The sequence below is a fragment of the Myotis nattereri genome (assembly GCF_964212035.1).
Source record: "Myotis nattereri genome assembly, chromosome: 14".
Lineage (NCBI taxonomy): Eukaryota > Metazoa > Chordata > Mammalia > Chiroptera > Vespertilionidae > Myotis > Myotis nattereri.
Window position 1 is genome coordinate 34,320,689 of NC_138089.1, and position 25,455 is coordinate 34,346,143.

A 25,455-nucleotide genomic window follows, 5' to 3' on the forward strand; every position below is an offset into this window, starting at 1 on the left:
TAATTTAGAATAATCATTTTTACATGATAAAAAATAACAAACATATGTGCTAGTCTTGAGAGATTAATGGAATTCATTAAAAATATTAATTTTCAGCGCACTATAGGTATTTTAGCCTTATAAAAGAGCTCATTTTAAATCATGAGATTCTTTATACATTTTCACTGTTGTCACTGTTGATATTATCTCATTTAAAGATGACGGCAACAGGCCCACCTGAGGTCCTTCCAAACTCCGAGGCCAGGGCTCTTGGACATGCCTGACCCTGTCGCCTCTCCCCAATGCCCAAAGGACCTGGGCACTATAGATGCCAACTGTCCTGTACATTTTAGAAGGACAGAGCTCCCCTTTCCCTGGGTCCTCCCACGGCCCTGCTCATCCATAACTGCTCCCTGGTTGGAGGGATGGAGGATGGCACTTACAAAGTGAATAAGCACCTGTCCCCTCCCCACCCCAAACATCCTCTCTCAGGCTGAGCTGGGCTTGTATCAGGCTGTCTTGTTCCACTTGGGTAACCAGCTGGGCGCCCAAGGCCATGGTGCAGGGCTGTGCCTGGCCTCAAACGCTCCAGCTATGCTCCTGGTATCTGAAAAATTATTTACTATGGTGATGTGTGATGCCTTTTTAAGAGAACAGATGGCACCTCCAATTAGAAAGCTTTAAAAGGAAACCCTAATGAGATTATAAAAGCCAACAAATTGACTTTTTCATACAGTACTTCTCTAGCACACAATAAATCAAATATATAATGAGACTCAATGAAATAATAGGTTTATTTACACTTGTTTTGCCTAGCATTGTGCGGCAGCCCAGCCAGGCCTCTGGGACCCTCACCCAGTGCTTGCCCCTGCAGGCTGAGGCTGGACAATGCATCCGTGAGCTGCTCTTGGGCCTGGCCACCACAGACAAGTGTGGCTTTGATTTGGTGATCTCCAGTCTGACCCTAGCACTCTATATCTGTGACACAAGAGCAAAGGGTGCGGTGCTACACACAGGCAAGTCTAGCATTCCCCCTACTCTGGGAAAGGTGGGGAGATTGTAGTAGGATCACAGTGGGTGAGAAAGGTGTGCCTAACTCCAGAGATAGCTGGGCCAGAGACAGAAAAGAAAAGCCAGTGAGGTCTGATTTCAATGAGGTGGACGCAGATTATGGGTAGGGAGAGTAGAGTGAGAGTCTAAGTGGGTGGACTGGAGGCTTTGGGACATTCCTATTTATTCCAGGAATCAATCCCATTGGTTCAAGGTCAGATGATAAGCCTTGAAAGGTAGGAGTGCAATACGGCAAGGAGGATAGCTCCACATTAGCTTTCTGAGCATCAGGTCATTGCCTACCTTCCCTCTAGGTGGCCTTATCCAAGGGCCGGATGGATTTACAGGGTGTGCCGCCTAAGTGGGGAGCTGGGAGGCCCAGCTCTCTATGTGCATGAGTTAATCTGCAGAGGAGAGAGGGCTCATGGGCAGAAATGGAAGGGAATGTGTTTTTCAGGAGGGAAGCTGTGAGACCCTGGCTATGTGCTTTGGCAGCCATGGAGACCGGTCCTTTTTCTGGATATCCAGGCAGTGGTGATTCCTTACCCCTAAGTGGCTTTTAAAGAAATACTAGTATATTAAACAATGGGTCAAGGTCACAGAGACCCCTGGGGACCTCAGAAAACAGTAGAGAAGATACTGCAACAGAAAGACAGGGACTCTAGTCATCAGAAATAGAATTATTTCTGTCCATATCACCCCACCAGAGAGGGGGGCCTGGGGAAAATCAGTTTACAAGAGGATGAGCTTTTTTTTTTCAGTTCAAATCTATAAACATTGATCGACCTCAGGACCTTGATCTAGAAGACACTTCCATTCCTCTTCTTCACCCAGCAAAGGTTATATACATTGCAAAACCAGAATTAAGAAACTCTTCTACTAGGGGCTCAGTCATATTTTTTTTTTTTGCCCACCAAACTCCAAGTATGTATGAAACATTCCCTCTCTACCTTCTATGCTGGGGTGGGTGGAAGGGATTTGATCTAAGGAGGTGAGAGGAAAGTCGCAGAGGAAGCCAGGCAACAGTTTCCAGTGCAGAAGAAAACTCTAGCATCATGAGAGACTCAACTGGAGAGGGCGATGGGAATAGCAAAAAGAAAAACAACCTGTGTTGTGGTGCTGCAACCTTTAGGGGAGTAGAGAGAATAGTGCTTCCTGCCTCCCCACGATTATGGGGGAGAAGATTGTGAGAAAATTCTCCCTTTCCCCATCTTTACACAGGAAGTGGAGTCATTCCCCCCACCACAACTCACACAAACTTTTGTCAGGATGACTGCCCTCTTCTCTAAAGAGAGAACAGGAGAGCGGTGGAGCTGATGCATTAGCCCAACCCCTAGAAAATCTGTCACATAGATGGGTACTGTGGCCAGGCCTCTGGTCTTGTCATTTGGTGAGGGTAAGATGCTGTACTATACTAGGCACTGCAAAGGACATGAGACCTTCATCTGGTAACTGAGAAGGCAATCACAGAATAATTAGGCAATTAATAAAATGAGTGTCTGAGAAGAGCTGGTCACAGAAACACAGGGCCAAGGGGGCTTCTTAGAGGAGGTGACTGGAAGAGATACTAGGAACCATTGCAATCTCCTAGTGAATCTTGAATTTGTACTCAAAAAACGCTCCCATCTGGGAGGAGGAGGGAAGAAAGAACCTAATCTTGAAGCTGTACTACTAAGCAGAGAAAGGGACCCTGCATGCCCAGTAAGGAGCTGTCCACTTCAGCACCGCAGCTAACATTTCAGCACTTCAGCCAGCATTTCAGCACCTCAGTCAGCATTTCAGCACTGCAGCCAGTGCTGCAATTGCAGAATGTTGTCTTAGCCTCCCCTGCCACAGGCCCACCCCTTACACCAAACTCCCCTTCCCAGGGCCCTTACTAGACACTTACTAGTGCATGCCACTTCTGGGGGGTCAAAATCCGCTCGGTAATAGCCGGTTCGGCAGGTGCAGATGGAAGATGCCTCTGAGGGGGATCTGCTGTTGGAGGGGCAGTGTGCGCAGCCCTCGGCTTCCTGGCTGGCCTTGAACATCCCTGCAGGGCAGGCTGGAACACAAAGAGACCATCTGAGAATTAGTGGATTAGCAGCAGTGAGAGGCCTTTCCCTGGAACTGAAAAGCAAAAGATTCTGCCCACACCCCCCACCCCCACCCCCCAACCTCGTCCCCACTAAAAAGGATATGGTGATACCCATGCACAAAATGAGCGTTTCAGGTTTAGAAAACCCCTATTTAACACTTCCAATTCTTCAAACATCCTTAGTGAAAAATACCTTCCTGGTACCAATGGCCTCTCTCACTTGAGCAATATGAATAATGATCCTTCCCTTTCACGCGTGTTGAGAGATTTAATTGAGAAAATGAATCTAATGTGTAGCTCAGCGTCTGGGACCTAAGTGCTCTTTAAATGGTTATTCCCTCCCTGTTCTACCTGGTTAATAGCCAGGGCTTTACCCTGAGCCACTCACTGAAGGAATCTTGCCTAATGTCCTTCCATGGAAAGGAGGGGTCCTGGTTGACCAATGGACCAGACCCATGGTTCTTAAATGCCATGTTGCAACACCCATGAGGGACACTGGGCTGGGCTAACAAGCACTTGTTATGAATGATAGTAAGGGACTGTATTTCATGAGTGATTCTTTAAAAAGAAATTAAAGTGATTTCAAGGTTACTGGCTTAACAACATCATTTTCTGTTAATTGCATTTTGAAATGCTTTGGAGGGTGAGGCAAGAAAAGGATGGCTTTGCAGGCAGTGAACCAGGGAACGTGTCATGCACTTGCTGTCATCTATCATGTACATGGCTGCGGGGAACATTGGGAAAGCCTGGCACAGCCTGGCGCCAACTAGAGGTGCCCTCAGATATGAGCTGCTTCCTCTTAATTCCCTGTGTGATCACCTTTAAAGAGATATGCCCCAAAATGTCTGACTCCATCCAGCCTATTCCTTGGGCTTTCATCATGCCTCACCTACAGAAACCCTCTACTCTAGATTTCTGGTCTCCTCCTTGCTGATTCCTCAAAATATTCCTGCTGCCTGATCCACTTCTCTGAGACCCTTTCTCACTATCTCAGTTCTGACTCTTCCTGTCCCCAGAACTGTACTCTGGTTCATCCTTCTCTGAGACCAGGTAAACTTTCTTCATCGGTTAACTCATGTGGCTTTCTTACATACCTCACTAATTCATTCCACAAATATTTACTGTAAGCCTTCCGAGGACCTGATCCAGGGAATTTAGAGAACACAGACTGCCTTCAAGGATGAGGTACCATCTCACAACTGTCAAAATGGCTATCTATCATCAACCTAGGACAAGTGCTGGTGAGGATGTGGAGAAAAAGGAACCCTCGTGCATTGCTGGTGGGAATGCAGACTGGTGCAGCCACTGTGGAAGACAGTATGAAGTTTCCTCAAAAAATTAAAAATGGAACTCCCATTTGACCCAGTGAGCCCACTTCTAGGACTATATTCCAAGAAACCAGAAACACCAGTCAGAAAGGACATAAGCACCCTGATGTTCATAGCAGCACAATTTACAATAGCTAAGATTTGGAAACAGCCCAAGTGCCCATCAGCAGATGAGTGGATTAAAAAACTCTGGTATATCTACACAATGGAATACTACACTGCTGTAAAAAAGAAAGAATTCTTACCACTTGAAACAGCATGGATGGACATGGAGAGTATTATGCTAAGCATAATAAGGCAGTCAGAGAAAAATAAATATCACATGATCTCACTCATATGTGGAATGTAATTAACAACATAAACTGATGAACATAAATCGATTCAGAGACAAAGAAGCATCGAACAAACTATCAAACTTCAGAGGGAAGGGGAGGGTTAAGAGATCCACCAAAGGACTTGTATGCATGCATATAAGCATGACCAATAGACACAGACACTAGGGGGGTGAGGGCATGTGTGTGTGTGGGGGAGGGGTGACCCGGGAGAGGTCAATGGGGGAAAAAGGAGACATATGTAATACTATATGTAATATTTTAAACAATAAAGAATAAAAAAAGCTCTTGATCCAGTCCTCATACAATTATAAAACTAGAGGCCCGATGCACAAAATTTGTGCAAGAGTAGGCCTTCCTTCCCCCAGTTGCCAGCACTAGCTTTCCTCTGGCACCAGGGACCCGGTCTTTCCTCCTGCTGCTGGCAGGCACCCAGGACCCCGGCCTCTCTCACAGCCCCAGATTCATCCGGAAGGACGTCTGGTCTAATTAGCATATTATGCTTTTATTTTTATAGATAGATGTGATCTTTGCTGGCAAAGAAGTACCATTATAATGGCTTCTACTGATACAAAGCTCATCTTCTAAAATATATAGTTCCCTCCTGGCAAGGGAAGAGTATTCTTTAATAAGAGTAGTAGTTACCATCTGTTAACATTCTTGTTAAATGTGTTACATGCATTTCTTTATGGGGTCACTATTATTACCACCATTTTGCAAATGAGGAAATTGAGACATGAAGGGGTTCAAAAGTTGCCCAGGATCACACTGTGGGAGAAATGACAGTAATAATATACACATGAACTCTGGAAAATATCCACAACTTTTCTACTAAGACAAGAAGGAAGGACTAGTTCTGATGCTGGGAATGTTTTCTCACTCCTTTGCTCACCTGAAGTGAGGTATAGTGTTTCAGTTACTCTGACAGTGCCCTGGGGCGGGAGCTCATCTTAGATGGGAGGCAACTTCTGAATCAGAATGCTCTGGAATGGCAGAACCCAACAATGTTCCATGGAGTCCACCTTCTTTGGGTCGTTAGCATCTGTTACTTATAAAAGGGTCCTGAGGCCAGATATTTTGAAAAAATGTGGATTCAAAAAGTTAATCTCATTTTTTATTACAGAATTTCTCAGAACTTCCAAAAATGGGATATAGAATGCTATGTTTCCTCACCAGAAACCTCTATTTTGTCAAGCATCACCTGGGATTCAAGTCCCATGAAATGCACTGGGGACAATGTTATTGAGATGATCCAGTAAGGTCACTGATATTTCTGTTGTGACCCATGTGAAAATGGGTCACTTGCTGACCCATCTTAGCATATTCAAAAGAAACTTCTCTGTAGAAAGTAAAAAACCCAACTTAAATATCTACTAAAGACTCAACAAATAATACACCAACTGAATGATATACCAGCGTATCCTAGAATTTTAATTACTGATCTATCTGCCCAAGCCCACTCAGGATGGTTTTTCCCTTTGTTTGTTCCTCCTCTCTCCCTTTCCTCTTCCTAGATCTCTCCCCTGAATCCTGTGAGAAGCACTTGGTCCTTTCCACTATAAATCACCCAGCATTGCTGGACCCCATTCAGTTCTGGAGCTGAAGAACACAGGGAAACCCCAGGCCTGAGCTGTCCAAACACAGCAGAAGCGCTTTCCCTGCAAAGTGGGGGAGAGGAAAGCCATGCCTTGCATGCATGCATCTGGTCCCCTCCACACTACAATTTTCCTAATGTATCAAACCAAGAGGAACAACGTGACTTCACTTTCTCTCCAGCACTTAAAAGCCTCCTTGCTTCACATCAAATAAGTTAACAGCATAAAAATCATCTTGATATCAACGAGTGGGGAAAGGACTTGGAAAGTGCCTTCCTGAAACTTCTTATGAAGGAGGCAGAACTGGGTGGCCCCAAGTCCCTGGGCTCTAAGGCAGCCACCAGGGGAGGAAGTGGAGAAGAACTGGTCCAGGCTGGACTTTAAAGAAAGACATTCCACGAAAGACTGGGAAGAGAAGTCCTGGGAAGGAGTGTGATGCCATCCTTTCTGGGGAGGGAGCACCAGGCAGGGGTCAGACAACCATGGGTCTGATTCCTGGCTCTGCTGGTGCCTAGATGGGTGATCCCTGGCAAGCCATGTAATCCCTCAGCACCTCATATAAATGATCAATGAATAACAAACTCACATTTCTCACAACTTCCACAGACCATTATAATTTAATAAACTCAAACATTAAAATGTGCTAAGTAAGTCTCCACTCCAACCTACCCATCTCCTTTTGAAAAACAAGTTTTCTTTGCAAGAACTTTTAGAGTTCAGGATCAGAATATAAGTGTTGAGTCCCAAAGCAGGCAAATGAAATATGGGGCCAAATGGAAGAATTGTTTCTCCATATAGTATTTGTCATGTATAATAAGCAAATCGATATACCTATAAAATACATATTTACCTGTAATTACACAATGGATGAATCTCCTTAATATTCAAATTTCATAAGTTAATATTTTGTTAAATCTGTGTCTATACATTCCCTAATTTGTAAAGAACCAGCATTCCTAGGTTCATTTATTCAACTTTTAGATTGTAACTTACTAGTATAAGCATACGTGTGCTATATTTTCTCATAGAATTAATGCGTTAAGTAATGGTTAAAGCACCAGGCTAGTCCACAAAGCCTTTTTAAAAAATATACTTTTGCCGAAACCGGTTTGGCTCAGTGGATAGAGCGTCGGCCTGCAGACTGAAAGGTCCCAGGTTCGATTCCGGTCAAGGGCATGTACCTGGGTTGCGGGCATATCCCCAGTAGGAGATGTGCAGGAGGCAGCTGATCGATGTTTCTCTCTCATCGATGTTTCTAACTCTCTATCTCTCTCCCTTCCTCTCTGTAAAAAATCAATAAAATATATTAAAAAATATATATATATATATACTTTTATTAATTTCAGAGAGGAAAGGAGAGGTAGAGAAACATCAATGATGAGACAAAATCACTGATGGGCTACCTCCTGCATGTCCCTCACTGGGGATTGAGCCCACAATCCGGGCATATGACCCGACCAGGAATTGAACCTCGACCTTCTGGTTCATAGATCGATGCTCAACCACTGAACCACACCGGCTGGGCCACAAAGCCTTTTTAACTCATCTTGTATCAGACACCACGAATAAGAAATAGAAGTTAAGAATAGAGTTATTTAACTAGAACTTTAACACAGAAAAATAAATAAGAAAACTTTGCTGCCCTGGAGAAAAAGCCACATTAATTATTAGAGGTGATAAATGGAGCTCCTGGGTAGATTCTGACAAAGAATATTTAGTCCAGGTTCTCAACCTTCCTAATGCCGCGACTCTTTAATACAATTCCTCAAGTTGTGGTGACCCCCAATTTCATTGTTACAAATTGAACATAATTACAGCATAGTGATTAACCACATAAACAATATGTAATTATATATGTGTTTTCCGATCGTCTTAGGCGGCCCCTGTGAAAGGGTCGTTCGACCCCCAAAGGGGTCGCAACCCACAGGTTGAAAACCGCTGATTTAGTCCAAGAAAGAGCAAGCAAAAGGCCCAGGTGAGTCACCTGAATATGCAAAGCAGCTGGGAGTAACACAGTAGAGCACAGTGGGGACTCTGGCAGCCTGGAGACCACACACCTGCCTAAGGACTCTATAATCTCAGAAAATACTAATGATAAGCTGTGATAGCCTAACCAAACACATATTCACACTTAAAGCATTTTACGGTTGATAACACAATTCTTCGCTTTAATATCATGTTAAAAACTCAAGGGTTGCCTTTCTCTCGATACAGGATTATGGTCAGCAATATCACTTCAGTTATGAGCCCTCATTCACCAAATGTTTATTGAAGACTTACTATGATCCAGGCACCTGGCTAGAAACATAGCCCAGAGTGTAGGGCAGACTTTAGGAATCGCCCTTCCTCGTGGGGGAGGCGGAAAATGAAAGGCTGATTCTGATATTGTGTGATCTATGCTGTGCTTGTGTGTGCATGGCATGGGGAGACCGGTCGGGGAGGATGTGCACCATTTGGGGGATCCCTTGTTATGATGAGGATCCCTTGTTTCTAATGAGATGAAGACCACTAGAAACGTTTTCCTGTGGTGACTAGGAGGTGAGATTCAGAAGGAGGGGCAAAGACCGAGTATGAAGGGAAGAGGTGGGAGAATAGGAGAGGCAGGAAGGGAAATTGGGTCAGAGAGGGCTTCATTGTGACTCCAGCAGGTGGGTGGGCAGAGAAGAAGCTCCTGCTCCCTCCTGTGCATTCACACAGGATCCCTGGCCAGTCGGACGCCTGTAACTAGGAGGGCTGTCCATTTCCGACACTAGTGCAGCCCATGATTGCTTTGTTTCCGTAAGAAAAGGGGGTTTTTTTCCTCCACTGCAAGTGATCACAGTGCAGACAGGTGATGAATGGAGCTCGGGCGTGGCCTTCCCTCCACATACACCTCTTCCCCTGCCCGCCACCTTCTACTGAGAGGAAAGACAAGATCCTTTAAACACGTGTTATTTTCCATTCCACAGGCAAAACACACAGCACTTCCCTCCCCCTTTAAGTGACAAGGGACCATACTCGCGATCTCTAGCTGATATCCACAAGGTCACCTTGGAACGCCCACCCAACTTCTCAGAGCCTCAATGAGGTAACAAATTACCCGGTGCTTACAATGCTCTCGAGAACCGCCCCCTCTCGTCCCTGCACGCAGACTTGCAGTGACACTAAATCCATCACCTACGGTACTATTACTTTATAAAGAAACAGATTAAGTGTCTCATAAACAGTGCAGTGATTGAGATAATGGAAAGCGCCTCTCGTCCCCATCTGCAGCATCAAGTTATGAAGCATTTCCAAGCAGCCAGGAAGAGGAAATTAATAGAAGTGAGAGGGAATAACCACTTTTATGCAATTTCCTCAGGAGATACTGGACCATCTAATCTATATTGGAGCCCTTTAACCTGTCACTCAGCACTCACCAGAGCCTCTTTAGCTCTCACAAATTTTCTTGATATCGAAGGGAGATAAAATGAAAACCTCAAAACATTATTGTAGAATTTTCATATGTGGAGGGTGCACAATGCCCCTCCCCCTCCCCCCTCAACCGTGGCCTCAGAAAGCAACATTTTTATGCAGCAGAAATGTGGGAGAGCTTAGCTATTCCCAGCGCATGGTCCAGGGGGTCACAGCTACTCTGCAGGAAGGAAATCTCTCCTTGCATTTTAAATGTGAGCCTTCCCTCCACTGCCGCCTTCTGTCCTTGCTCTTTCTTTTTTCAATAATCTGATTATTTCTCCTGTTCTAATTTTTCTCCCCCAAATGAGTTTGCAAAGGTTCATGCCAATGAATATTCATCCCCTGTTTAAGGACCGGGTGCCTTTTTCTAAAGGCAGGTGCATCTCGGCAGCTGGCTTGGAGGTTTCTGCCTACCTCTCTTGGTGACAGTGAGAGAAACAAGGCACCTGCTCCGAGCCAGGGAGAAAGAGATTTGCAGCCCTGAACCCCCTGTTCCTAGAACATCCCCTTCCTCTCCACACTTGCCCCAGCTCTGTAGAAGGCAGAAGAGCTTGGGCAGCTCGGCAGCTGCTGAGCACTGCGATAGGTGCGGTGGTGGCCCAGTGGGGAGGCAAGAGGTTCCTGCAAGACATGTATACAGGTGTCCCTTAGGTCTTGTGGCCTCATGCTGGGCCCAATATTTAGACTCACTCCTGTGGCCCAATGTCCCCATCACTTTCACATTATTGATGGCTGACACCATGGGTACGTGGCTCTGGAATTCCAGGCTCCCTGGAAGGCGGTGGCACTGGGCCTCTGGGCTGGAATTTCCTTGTCTACTGTCACCAGTGTCTTTGCTCTTCCCACAAATGGGTGCCCCTGAACAAGCCCAGGGACCCACGGCCTTGTGATGCTCCTGCTTCCCCTATATTCTCGGCAATATGTTGAGAAAACCGAGAGCAGAGATGTAGCTCCCAGGTATGCATGCATCCACTCACCCCACTATTGTCATCCAGAACTTTTCTGGAGGCTGATGCCAGGTTTTGTCATCTCTGCATGTCCCACACCCCAGAGCTTAGCATGAGCTCACACCAGGCACGTGCAGTCTGTGACTGCTTGAACTGAATGCTTGCCGAAGGCTGTGATGAGACCCAAGATAAAAGCTGTGATAAAAACGACAACAACAATAATATGATCTTCATAGTAGAGGGTATGAGATGATGGGCACTCCCACACAAAGTGTGGATTCTTAAAGCTGTTCTGTATTAAGATTGTCAAAATGTTCAGAGCTTTGATTCAACAATTCTACTTCTAAAGACTCATTCTGGTGAAAAATCATGATGTGGAAAAAGATTCATGCTAATGGATGTTTATCCCAGTGTTATTCAAAATATGGAAGGAAGGAAGGAAGGAAGGAGGAATAAAAGAAAACTTAAAAGTCAAATAATTGGGTATTGACTAAATAACTAATGGAATATCCATGTAATGGAATACTACACAGTCATTAAAAGTATGCCATGGAAAAATATTTTAAAAGTCGGTTTAAAATTTGATATAAGACTTGAGTAAACAAAGAAAATCTCAATAACTACATTTTTAAATTTTGGGAGGACACAAAGTATGGGTGGCATACTCTGACCCCAGGCTCTGAGCAGCACAGGTAAGTCTAGGCTGTTTACGGAAAAAAAGCTCCAAAGAGTTGGAGATGCCTGTGCCAGAGATATTTGGAGGAATTGGAGAGGAAAGGGAAGCTAGGAAGGCTGCCTGGAGAAGGTGGCACATGCACGAGCCTTGAAGGATGGGTAAGCGCTGATGCAGAAATGGGAGGGTAGGACAATGGGAAGAGTGTCCAAGACTCAGAGAGAGCCCTGGCTTGCCTGTGGAACCTTCGGGTAGTTGTAGAAGTTGTCAGGAACACAAAGCATTTATGGAGGACATGGTAGGAGGTGGGCTGGGGCACTTTCACTTCTATGTAGACCTGCACACATGAAGTCAAATGGATCTCTAGGTCCTGTCTCCCTGGGCCTGGTGCCAGCTGTAATGTCCTGCGCAGAGGGGATACTTAGCTGTGCCATACATTCCTATCACTCTTGGTGACACTTGCTGAAACTGATGAATGCTATCAGCAACATGACACAGATAGGACTGTAACTTCCAGGAAGCAGGAGCTACAGTGAGCCTGGAATGCATCCATCATCACAGACATTGTTAAAGAGGTGGGTTCAAAATGGGGGCACTGAGCCCTGGTGGAATGGAGAGATCACTGGTCAGGACTGGGGTGGGGGGGACAAACAGAAGAGCAATGTTCCAAGCGGGGAGGGGAGACACTTAGGTTCTTGGCACCAATGGCTCCCTGTCCTCAGAGCAGCCAGGCACAGCACAGCCAGGCCTTGTCCAGGCTTGGGAGGCTATGCTGGGCTGGGCGGCAAAGCCTGGCGGAGGTATTTCAGGGATGCAGCCTGCCATCTTTTTTTTTTTTTTTTAATATACTTTATTGATTTTTTTACAGAGATGAAGGGAGATCGAGAGTTAGAACCATTGATGAGAGAGAAACATTGATCAGCTGCCTCCTGAACACTCCCTACTTGTCCTGCACACTCCCTACTGGGTATGTGCTGGCAACCAAGGTACATGCCCTTAACCAGAATCAAACCTGGGACCCTTGAATCCACAGGCTGATGCTCTATCCACTGAGCCAAACCGGTTAGGGCATGCAGCCTGCCCTCTTGACCCAAAACGTGTGTGGTTGGAGAGTGGGGTAGCGTAAAGCAAGCTCAGATGTTTTCTAGTGATCTAGGCCAGTGATTCTCAGACTGTGGTCTCCAGCCCCGTGGCAGCACCTGAGAACTTGGAGAAATATAGAATCCCAGACCACCCTCCACACTTACTGAAGCAGAAACCCTGCTGGGGCCAGCAGTCAGTAGCAGCAAGGCCTTCAGGTGATCCTGATGCAGCTTCTGATTGAAAGCCACAGCCCTAGACCACCAGGGAGAGCGGAAACATCACTGCCTTGGGGGCTGAGAAAACTGCCACTCATTGGTCGCGTGACCTTAAGCAAGTTACTTAACCCTCTGAACCTCAGCTCCCTGATCTGTCAAAAAAGGTGCTAACTTTCGAAGATCAGTGTGTGCAGGTAACTTTCTGGAATGTGGCATCTCCTAAATAAATAGCAGATGTTGTTTGCAAGAAGCCAAGCTGAATGTTTTCATCAATTATTCATTGTAAAGGATTTTAAATGACAACTTACTATCTACTTGGAACTGTGCTAGGCACTAGGATACACAAATGGGTGAAACACACAAAGACGCCCTCCCCCCCACCCCCAACCCATCCCCAACAGAGCTGACATCCTCATGGAGGAAGACAGAGTCCAACTGGCAATTCCAACAGATGGGATCAGTGTGAAGAGGACAGAGCAGGGATCTGGCCCCTCTCGGCCAAGGAACATCTAAGTTAAGACATAAAGAATAAATAAAAGCCATACAAGTTGGCAGAGTGGGTGGGTTAGTGAGTGGAGGTAGGAAACCTTCCACCTGGAGAGAGTAGCATGTGCAAAGGCCCAAGGAGAAAGAATATGACTCAATGAAGAGACTGAGCAGTGTATCCATGGTCCAGGTATAGAGTAAGTGCTAGAGGCTCAGGCTGAGTGCGTGTGGGTGGGCTGGAGTTGGTGAGGAGGCTGAGTCTGGATTGGTAGCCTGAGCTCTTGGCAACAAGGCCCTGAGGTCCAAGGAAGTCACTGATGGGAGTAAAGCTGGAAAAAAACACAATTGGGTGTTTTTGTTTCTGAAAGTTCACACTGGCTGCTGGGAAAAGAATGAATTGGGGTGGAGACAATTAGGGGAAGACACCACAGGTAGTAGGTACGGAGAGACATAGATGGATTCAAGAGTCATTTAGAAGAAGAAGACCTAGTGATTGACTAGGAATCACTGCCATTCAACAGATATGCACTGAGCTCGTACTGGGTGCCGGGCACTGCGCTGGGTGCTGGGAGGCAGAGAGGAGGACCTGTTGTCTGGCTTGGGTCCCTCTCCTCCTCCATGTTTCATCCACTTAGGTTAGGCCTTTCCCTCTTCCTTGGGTTTTCTTTAAAAATCCAGCACCCTGGCCCTAACCGGTTTGGCTCAATGGACAGAGCATCGTCCTGAGAATCGAACTCAGGGATCCTAGGTTCGATTCCGGTCAAGGGCATGTACCTTGGTTGCAGGCACATACCCAGTAAGGAGTGTGCAGGAGGCAGCTGATCGATGTTTCTCTCTCATCGATGTTTCTAACTCTCTATTCCTCTCTGTAAGAAATCAATAAAATATATTTTTAAAAAATCCAGCACCCTGGCAGTGGGTTTACTGTCCCTGTGACTTTGAGGGCTTGGGGAGTGACATTAGGAAAGTGCCCAGAGGAAGGAAATGGGGGTGAGGGTTCACTCAGAAACCAGAACTGACTTGGTGCCTCTGGCTGTACCTGCTCCCCAAGTCTGTCCCCTACCGGCTGCCTGCATACAGCACTAGAGGAGCCCCTGCACCAAGAAGGGTGCACAGACTTTAGATTCAGGAATCCTCAGAGCAGCCAAAGCCTTCAGGATTTTGGAATGGGACCCCCGGAAGGGGTCCTCTAGCTGGAGACCCAGCCACCACATCAACTTTATTTCATTGGTCCCTGAAGGTGTGGCATTACCTGAGCCTCTCCCAACAGGCCAACTGGTCAGGCAGTAGGTGCTGAGAGCCCCATGGGGCAATGTCCTAAGCTTTAGCCCAACAGGGCCCTTCTCTTTTACATGCATGTCTCAATTCATTCAACATGCATTTGGAAATCACTTCTACTGGTATATGCCCAGAGTTAGGTATGAGAGTCATTTCTTATCACTGCGAAAGAAGAGGGCTAATGTTGAGTGAAGGTAGACCTGCATGGAGTCAGAAATGAAAGGGGGCCCCAGGGGAGCCCCCAATCCAGAGGCAGCAACTGGCCAGATGGTGATGGAATTCTCAAGGCACTGGGCTCCAGAAGCAGGGCAAGGCCTCCTGGAGAAGAGCTGAGATCACAGCCATGTGGTCAAGGAGGTGGGTGAGCCTTCTCTAGGGGTAGAGGCGGAGGATTTGTCCTTCAGAAGAGCGCAAGTACCCTGGCAGCAGCCAGGCAGGCTCTCTGAAGGGAGCCCTACCTGTTTCCCTCTCCACTATCAGGGAGGTGCTTCTTGGAGCTGAGGAAGGTAAGAGCCAGATCACTGTGGCCACTCCTAGGGACCCAAGGTCCTTTATCCCGATTGGACCCACTGGACCACCAGCTGCCAGGCCTAGGCTCCTACTGCTATGCCAGGGTGCAGAAGGGGTGGGGAATCCCCAGATGTCTCCACCCCAGGCCCTGTCTCCACCTGAGTCAGAGCCTGGCTGCCAACGTTCTAAAAACATCATCAATCTGGTCGCTCTGGGCAGCGGGCGAGGGGACATATGCTGGCAGTCACGCTGCTGCCCATATTTTCAAACTGAAGTGTTTACCCTTCGAGAAAAATCTTATTTTTAAGGTTTTCCCCTGACACAGACCTTGATGAATTCCCTTTAAAAATAATTTATAAGCAAGTTCTTAAGAAAAGCGAAGGTGACTTCTCACTGTGTTTCTCATGCAGGAGGGTGGTGAGAAGCCACCAGGGCTGCTGCTCTTTCCCATGGGCCAGGGGGCATGGGCTGGCCACCTGCCACACAGACAGCCAGGCCTTGGGGTCATCACACCCAGAACCTGCACTGCTCTCCCTGCTCTCTCTGCTATTCACAAAGCCAGTATGAAAAACAAACAAAAACAAAAACCCAAAACAGAACACCAACCACAAATCGCATTTCCCCTCCAAAACCTGACAAGGCAAACAGTACTCTTCGATTAGGGAAGGTTACTTGTTTCTCCCTTTCCAAGCTGCCTCACCCCAGGGCTTTGGGGAGTCCCCGAGTCATAGGTAGCCAGGGTAGGAAAGGACCTTAGAAATATCCTAGAACAGGGTTAGCAAGTACTCAGCACAGCTGCTATTACTACTTCCCTATGCTGGCCAGGGCAGACATCACAAATCAATCACAGCACCCATTCCCAGACCAGAGCTCAGGATCTTTAACTCAATGACCCAGGTAGCTGCTATCCATGGATCAAAGTGGCACATTCCAGAGAAGGCAATGAGGGACCTGGCAGAGGTGCGCAATCAGCAGGGGAACAAGCCACAGTGTCCGCTTCACCTTCCCAGGTGGTCCCATCCTCAGGATGAGCCTGCCGCTCATCAGCTCTGCCGACTCACCCCTGTCCTGCCCCCGGCTGCCCCAACTCTCTTTCCTTCTCATCTTGGAGGTCAGCCTCACAGCACAGCCTCCTCTCTGGCTGGGAGGCCAGGGCACCTAATTATTCTCTCTGTGTGCATCCGGGAAAGAGCTGCATTATGTTTAAGTAAGTGTAGCTAAGAGGTGCCGTATCTCAAGAGAAGGTCAAGTGCTGCATATGTATAATATAAGATGAAGATTTCCCCCTTCTGTGGTGTACTTGATAAAATAATTTTGCTGTGACCTTTCCAGAAACCCAGGAGTAGAAATGGGCACAGTGGAATTGCCAGCTTCTCCCCGGGTCACAAAGTCATAAACATATCAATCTGTAACGATATTACACAGCATTGGAGTGGGACAAGTGAGCAAAAGAAACGATTTTTATTGTTCGGTAATGATGGAGCCAAAGCTTTGAGGCTTAAATTGTCAAGCTGTATGACCAGAGATGACTTGACAGATGAGAGGTAGGAATTCTCCCCCTGCACTACGCTGGCCTGGCCTGTGGGCCCAAAGAGTGTGGTTTGCCCTCCCCCCAAATGTCAGAACAAAAAGAGGCCTGTCCAAGGTCACATAGGAGTCAAAGTCAGATCCAATGGCTCTGCCACAACCTTGCCAGGAGGGCTTGTTGGGCCTGTCTGGGCTCCTGAATTGCAGTGACTGTGGATGTAGCACTTTGCAAGTCTCAGAGTGAACTCTGAAAGAGTGAAATAACCATGAGAAATAATCAATATTGAAATAATAAGGCTATACTCATCCCCCAAATTCCCCAAGTGGGAGTGAACGTGACAAGGCAGAACGTTTGCATGACCTTTATCCAAAAGGCAGCAGACAGACAAAGCTGGCAGAATCTGCTACTTTCGCTCAGGAACCTCAGCAACTCTAAAGGAGCCTCTGAACAGAGAACTAGGGCTCTCAGGCTCTGGAATAGGGAGGATGCCCTTTGAGCAGTGGGGCAGGGTCAATCCTAGGCACGAAGGCACCAGAGGCCACGTGCATGGACCGAAGGGTGTTGCAAATCAGAGCAGCTAGAAGAGGGCTCTGCTGCGGGGAGGTGGAAAGGAGATGAATGGTGTGTTCTCTCCAGTGACCATTTATTCCCAAGTGCCGAGAGGTAATTTCCAGAGTGCTCTGTGCCCTCCCTATTTGCAGTTCTTGGATAAACATTAGCATCACCAACTGCCTTCAGGTTTGTCAGTTAAACATGATTAAAGGAGAAGCTTGCAGCAAAGATCAGAGGTGTTAAGGGTGCACTTAGCACTTAGATTTCAGTGTGAACTTAGAGCAGTGGTTCTCAACCTTGGCTGCACATTAGAATCACCTGGGAATCTTGTTAAAATCCTGATTTCTGGGCCTTATCCTCTGGAAATTCTATTTCTTTGTTACTAATGATGAGGCCCAGAAATCAGGATTTTAACAAGATTCCCAGGCTATTCTAATGTGCAGCCAAGGTTGAGAACCACTGACTTAGAGGAAGCCATTCAATTGAAGGCACTGCCAGGAAGGGCCTAGGGCAGTGGTTCTCAACCTTCTGGCCCTTTAAATACAGTTCCTCATGTTGTGACCCCCAACCATAAAATTATTTTCATTGCTACTTCATAACTGTAATTTTGCTACTGTTATGACTCGTAATGTAAATATCTGATATGCATTATCATATCTGATATGATCTTAGGCGACCCCTGTGAAAGGGTCGTTCAACCCCCAAAGGGGTTGCGAACCGCTGGCCTAGGGAATGAGCAGAGGGTGCAGACGCAAGTCAGGGCCAGGAGAGAAGATGGGGAGAATGGGCAGGCCCTACTGAGCAGCTTGGCAAAGAACTTCCCCAAAGGATACAAGTCCAGGGCTGAAGGGATGACAGGAGTCTAGGACAGGAGGCCACTCTGCTGGTTCCTCTGCTGCAGAGGAAGGGACCGGCTCTTCCTGCCCTCCCTCCTTACCCACTCCCCCAGGACTTTGGGTCAGGCCAGTAAAGGCCTCTAGCATGTCCTATAGAGCACAGGATAGGGTGGGATGTTGAGCCAGCCCCCTCCCACAATCAGCACCATTCTAAGGCAAAATCTGTGGGTTGCCAAGCTGACCACCACCTGCTAGAATTGTTCATAAAGTTGTGTAAACATTAATAACAATAATGTTATTCTATATAATAAAGAGGTAATATGCAAAATAACCCTCACAAGATGGCTGCCTATGACCAGTCTGGCAGCAGGGTTAGTGAGGGACAACCAAACGACTGAACAAGCAGGATCTGTAGGGCGACCAGGCTGGCAGGGGGGTTAGTGAGGAACGACCAAACGACTGAACAAGTAGGCTGCGTGGGGCGACCAGGCTGGCGGGGGGGGGGGGGGGGGGGCGTGTGGAGGGCGTGAGGAGCGACCAGGCCAGCAGGGGCGGCAGTTGGGGGTGGCCAGGCAGGCAGGCCGGTGAGTGATTAGGAGCCAGTGGTCCAGGATTATGAGAAGGATGTCTGACTGCCAGTTTAGGCCCGATCCCTGGGGATTAGGCCTAAACCGGGAGTCGGACATCCCCAGAGAGGTCCTGGATTGGAGAGGGTGCAGGCTGGGCTGAGGGGAACCCCCCCATGCACGAATTTTGTGCACCCGGCCTCTAGTTAATTAAAGCAATGACCAGTACTTAAGTAAGCATTTATTGTGGGCCAGGTACATGGGTACTCAGTGTGACCTCATTTCATCCTCACAACACCCCTATGAGACAGGCACTACAATCATTCCCATTTTGCACATTAGAAAACTGAGGCTCAAATAAAGTCAGCAGCTTGTCCAAGGTCCTAAAGCCAGTGGTGAAGCCGGGAATTGAACACGGGCTGCCTGAATCCAGACAGCGCACTGGTTGGGGTCTTTTAAAATCAAGTAAATTTGTTTGGAACCAGCAAAACCAGTGTGTATCATGTTAAATATAAACCGTGCCAACATGACTTCTTGGGGGAAAGAGTATCAATTTCTGAATTATAACCTCCACTACTTATAGCCATAGGAAGTGAGTTCTATAATCTTTTTGAGTCTCAGTTTTCTAGTAAAAATGGAATAACAATAGTTCCTATCTCATACCAGTGTTTTGACTGAATGAGATAATGAATATATAATGTTTGGTGAACACCAAAACATGTAATAACTACTCAATTAAAAGTAGCTGTTATATGATTCTATTATAAAATGATAATGTGTTCACTATAGGTAATATGTCATCACCTTGCTACTGTGTTATATTTTTAAAAGTTTACATTCGTTCCACCACATTGAACATTCCCTTCAAAGTTTGATAATGCATGGGCATTGGCTTGAATCGCTAAAATCTAGGGATATAAGCAAAAGTATATGTGACTTCTGAGCAGTGACCATCCAGAGAGAAAGCTAGCTCTTTTCCTCCTTTCTTTATTCTCACTGGCTGGAAAGTAGACATGATGGCTGGAACTCAAGCAGCATCTTGGACTATGAGGTAGAAACTGTGTGCTAAGGATGTCAGAGCAACAACTTAGAATATACTTGGGTGTCCAATACCATACCATGGAGTGCCCTACCAGCCTAGATTTATTTTACAGAACATAAAAAGTCTCTATTGTTTTAAAACCAAATTATCTTACATTTTTCTACTTCTCATAGACAAATGTAATCCTAACATACCATTTTTTTTTTCAATGAAACGATGTAAGGGAGATAGTATCATTCCCATTTTACTGGCAATGACACCGAGGCTCAGAGAGGTAAAATGATATTCTGCAGCTAGTCTGTGGCAGAACTCAAAACCAAGTGGGCCTCACTTCAAAGGGAATGCTATTTCCAGTTATTTACTGAGGAAGACTATTCATGGGGGTGGGGCACTCTGTATTTATGGGTATGTGCACTGAGGGTGGAGAACACACATGTTCAAGTGCACGTGAGGTCAGATGAGAAGCTCAGGAAAGGGACAAGATGTGTTTCTTTTCTGCACACTGAAGACATCTTGCCCTACTTTCCCTGCCTGCCTCCAAAGGGAAGGGACAAACCAACAACTGTGGTCTATGTCACATGCTGGCTCTGAGCCCCCGAGTCCCTGCCTGCCTGAATTCCTGGCCAGATGTAAAAAGGTGATGTATGGATGTGGGCGCTGGGTATTCTGCAGAGGCCTTCTCTGAAAGGCAAATTCATCTTCCCAGTGGCTTCTGGTGGGCAGAGGGAAATAGAGAGAGTGTAAATAGTGGGACTGGCTGCATTTCCAGAGGACTAGAGGATGCTTGGGCAGCTCAGAAGCAGGGATGGAGAGGGATCAGGGGGGTGAGGGTTCACTGATGTTAACTGTTCCTACCTCTAGTGGGTGCCAGCTTCCTAGAATATGATATGTTTGCTGTTTACATGGCATATGGACACCTATAATTATTGTTGTTTACTGACACCCCATGCCAAATATGCTAAAGGAGCCTATCACTTTTATGCCCACCCCCCAGATAACTTCAGGATGGGGTATAGGGACAGAAACAGCCAGCCTGCTGTCCTTCAGCATTAGAGAGCGCAGAACAGTGAGTGCCAAGGAAACTGAGAGCACTGAAGTCTGGGTTCCACTGTCATCAGGCTCATAATCGTTATAATCCTATGAAACTTCATTACTGAATCCCCCCTGTGCCATTTCTACACGTAATGCTCATTTGTTAATAACCAAGATGAAGGTCCATAAAACAATATTGCTCCCCTGTAACACGCCTTTCTCCCCGCTCTCAGTAAGAATCCAGAATTTCATCAGAAGAATGTAAGCGCTTCACCGAGATGTGTCAATTATTTCAAGATGACAGGTATTCGATTCCCAAATTCATCAGTGGGGACTGAAAATGTATTGGCTCATCAAGCAAAGCGCAGTCCTGGAAGTGCCCTCACCATTTGGGAATCAAATAATAATTGCAATACCAACACCTTGACTTTCTAATAGAATTTTTCAAGGAGCGAACGGGTTTTGACACATTCCCCCTTCCAACCCACAATCAGATTCATCTTCTTGTGGGCTTCTGAAGTAATGAAGATACCGGCATTTGGAGGTGGTGCCTTCGGGTGGTGATCTGGGTTAGTCTAGGTCAGTGGTTCTTAAGCTTCTGGCCCTTTAAATACAGTTCCTCATGTTGTGACCCAACCATAAAATTATTTTTGTTGCTACTTCATAACTGTAATGTTTCTACTGTTATGCATCGTAATGTAAATATCTGATATGCAGGATGGTCTTAGCCGACCCCTGTGAAAGGGTCGTTTGACCGCGAAAGGGGTAGCGACCCACAGGTTGAGAACCACTGGTTTAGGTCACGAGAATAGGGTCCCATGATGGGATTAATGGTCTTATAAAAAGAGAAAGCGCCGTGAGTTTGCTCTCTCTGAGAGCAAGCACCAAAGAAAGGGCATGTGAGGACATAATGAGAAGTCATCCTGCAAACCAGGACGCAGGTCCTCACCAGACAGTAATCTGCTGCATCTTGATCTCGGACTTCCCAGCCTCCAGATCTGTGAGGAGTAAATGTCTGTTGTTCAAATGCCTCGATCTGTGGTATTTTGTTATAGCGGATGGAGCTCAGACAGTAGGGGTGCCTCTTCCTTCTCTCCGAGGCCCTGGCCTTTCCTCCAGGTGTATGCTGACCCCCTTCTCCTGGGGAGGCCTCTGCTCTGCTCTGAATCAGGGCTGCACTTCAGGCCTTCCCATGCAGGACCCGGTGCGGATTTATGATTTAATTTGTGTGTATGGCACTAAGAAATGATTTCTGGGCTGGTCACTTAAGAAATGATTAAAGACCATCATTTCAAACCCACAGCGCTCTCTGGGGGAAGGGAAGTGGTTTGAGACAGAAGGAGGTGTCGGTAATATGCTGAGATGGACGTGTGGTAGGGGGAGACAGAGGCAAGGGGGCAAGGCTCTCCTTGCTGCTGCTGCGGGGAAGGGTGAGTGTCTGCTGGGAGCACTGGCTGACACCCTCAGGACAAGATGAGCCCCCGCAACAGACATTTGTGATGCTATCTTTGTCCACACAAGCAGATGCCATCAGAGGCAGGCAGCAGGCATGGGGAAAACCAGCTCCGTCTCCCTTTCTTGGATCTCTATGATCTCAGAGCAGTAAACCTGGGCCCAGTGATGGCTGAGTGCAAAGGAAGCAAACAACTCCCAGAGGCCTCCGTCCTCCACAAGCTTCCACGCCTGACGCAGACCGGAAACCCGCACGCCTGAGGGTCTAAATCACCCTGATGTCTCTTCCAAGCCAACAGCCAAATGTCACACTGTACCAATTTACGAGGTGTGGTTATAAAGTTCTGAGACCAGGTAATGAGCTTGGGAAGACACACTCAGCTCCTCTTGAGGAATTCCTCAAGGTCAGGGCTGTTCTCAGGACCTCGTGTGTTACACAACGAACTTGGTCACCGAAAAACGGAGTGAGCCCTGGGGCGCCTGCTTATGGATGTCACAGGAGGTGGCAATGGGGTAGCAACATTTACCCAGAGGGCTGACTTCCCACACCTGGCTTGCAGAACCAGTTCCTAAAGCCTTGCTACCTATGAGGTCATAGGCAGGTCCCGCTGTAGCCTCTCTGAGACATGGTGGACTCATCTGTGAAATGGGAGCACAGGGAGTAAGGAACAGCTCCTCCCTCACCTTGGCAGTTAATTGGTGAACACATAGGAGGCTTGATCTGAATGTGAATTACAGCTCTCAAGGCTGCTAATCTGAGCCTCTCCAACATCCACCAGAAGAAATGATGCTTTGATTTGTGTAAACTCCTTCTATACTGAATAACAAAAACAACTGCTAGAGCACCTTCTCATCTATGTTTGACAACATCTCTCAGCAGAAGGAACAGGGAGAGAGAGGCCCCTAGGAAGGAAGGAGCTGAATCTCAGGCTGGCTCTTGGGTATGAGGCCCCCCTCTCTGGACCTCCCTGACCCCTTCGGTGAAATGAATGGTTAAACGGGATTCATTGATCCGCCTTTCCCTTTAACGCACGCTCACTCTCACAGTCATTCATCCATCATTTGGTCACAGCACACACCTTCATTAAGCAAAGGCCATGTATGATTCAAAGGCAAACAAAAAGCCATCTACGCCACAGGGAGCTCATGCCTGATCTAGAAGGCCTCTCCCAGCTCTGTGAGCCTAATCCAACATGAGCACTGTCCTTTCCGGGCTGTGCCAATGAGTCACCTGGGACACCCTGAAATTAAGGGCCATGCTCGCCCAGCATGTGGAAGGCACGGTGGAGACTCAGCTCATCTGGATTCAGGCCTCCTATAGAGATTTCCCCATTAGTCAGCAGGGCTTCTCCATCAATAATGATACCACCCGTAATGAAGATAAATATTTTGCAACGAACTGTCGCTTTTTCACATGGGAAAAACCTATTCAAATTAAAGATACCTCTCTTTCTTTCTCCTTTACTTCTGTTTTATTTTCTTGGCATATATCTAAGGAGAGAGAGAGAGAGAGAGAGAGAGAGAGAGAGAGAGAGAGAGAGAGAGAGAAAAGAGAGAAATATTCCTGAAAAGGGAGAGAAAGGACCACATCCAGCAAAGATACTACCTGCTGCCTAGATAACTCTCTCTCTCTCTTGCTGTTCTGCCACCACAAACACACACCTTGGTAGTTGCTTCTTGAGCTGCCATCATCACCTGCTCCTGAGAAGCGAGGAGGCCCCCATTCAGACCAGGGCCTCCAGGACTGCGCCAGGCTTCCTGGGAGGCCAGGGGATGGAGCAAGATGGACAGATACACAATGCATGCACTTGGTTTTTATGCTCATTGTTATTTTTAATGCGTAGACTTTAATTAACTTGAGCCCTGGGCACTAACCCCTGCCTACTGTTAAAAGATCCGGTTAGAGAAATAGGAGAAGAGCAGGTGGGAGCCTTCTCGCCTCCCACCTGCCCATCCTCCCTCCTCCAAGCTCATGCAAAGGTCTCCTTGTGATAGGAATGAACTCCACTTCACCCCACTCACTCTCTCTCAGCCCCATTTTATGCTATTTCTGCTGGGATCAGAGCCTCCACCCAATGCTTTCATGCTTTCACCCTCTCGTCTGTATTTTCAACCTCTGTCTATAGGCTGTCCCCTGTGGACGGCCCATAGCAAACATCCCACAACCTGTTGCTTTCCTAACTCTCCTCCCTCCCCTCCCCTCCTCTCCCTTTTATCCAATTGTCACCACATCCTATCATCTCTGCATTCTGAGCTGTTGTCAAATCTGATTTCTGTCTTCATCTTGCTTCAAGCCCTTGTCTTGTCGCTAGCTCCCTGATGTCCCTGACTGCCACTTGCCTCCTCTGTACACCTGCCAGAGAGTCTTCCCATAACACAAAGCTGATGGTGCCACCTTCCTGCCTAAAATCACCCAAGTGCTCCCCTGCCATGGCAAAGAAGCCTGGTGCTTGGACCTGGCTGTCCCAGGCCCCTCAGGGTCAATGGCGCCGTCACCCTTCCCTCCCCTCCATCAGCCTCTCCCTGCCCGGCCCACCCATGTGTCAGAAATGCTCAGGGCAGCACTGTGTCCTCTGAACCAGTTCTAGACTCCCATGTCCTACCCACCAAGCTTCCCACACTAGGTGTGCCTGGCTGCTTGCCTGCCTGCTCCCCACCAAGCTCCTCTCAGTACCCCAGGGTATATCTGCCTTCCAGCACCTAAACAGTGTTCATACTCACAATGAATGGGCAAACATGTGGATAAAAGAAAGACAAACTTTTAAGAGCTCAGACTTTACTTTTCCCCAGTATATGACTGTTACGACCGTTCAGGATGTGGCTGACGCAAATCCCACCATCTGGGTGCTCTTCTCACCCATCTCTGAACCTGGAATGTGCCTTCCCTCTGGCTTAGCTCACATTCCACCCTCTCCACAACAGTGGCCCTCATTTCCCAGTTGGGAGGAACGTCTCCTCCCAGATTGCCCCCTTAGCATTTGCATCCTGTCATCACCAGCACTGTCTCATATCACAGTGCAGGATATGGAGTGGGGAGCCTAGAGATACATCTTGCTCTACCTCCTACCTGTTGTCCCTAAGCTCCCTCAGCCTCAGGCTCCCCATCTGTGACTAGGAATAATATTTCCTACCTGTTATAATAACAATAGTACACAATAAGAATCCTATATAATAAAAGCCTAATATGCTAAGTGTCTGACCATTAGTTCGACCGTTCAACCAGTCTCTAGATGCACACTGACCACTAGGGGACAGACGCTCTGACTGGTAGGTTAGCTTGCTGCTGGGGTCCTGTGAATCTAGACTGGGCAAGAGGGGCAGGATATGCCCTGGAGCCCTTCCGAGGTCCCTCCCCGCTCAGTCAGCCCCTATAGGGACTGGGCGAAATGGCTGGACATGCCCTGGAACCAATCTCCAGCAGTCCCTCCCCAGCCTCTAAAATATTTCTTCTAATTAATC

The 25,455-nt window shown here is 47.2% G+C and overlaps 1 protein-coding gene across 1 annotated transcript in view; it reads right to left on the reverse strand.

Moving 5' to 3' along the window:
* EPHB1 (EPH receptor B1) overlaps positions 1–25,455 on the reverse strand; it is a gene marked incomplete at its 5' end in the record, with an annotated part of 260,244 nt that overhangs the window by 132,737 nt on the left and 102,052 nt on the right. The window contains one exon of the mRNA XM_081105506.1: positions 2,918–3,073. Within this exon, the coding sequence (XP_080961632.1) occupies positions 2,918–3,073 (156 nt within the window). The remainder of the gene's footprint in view (positions 1–2,917; positions 3,074–25,455) is intronic.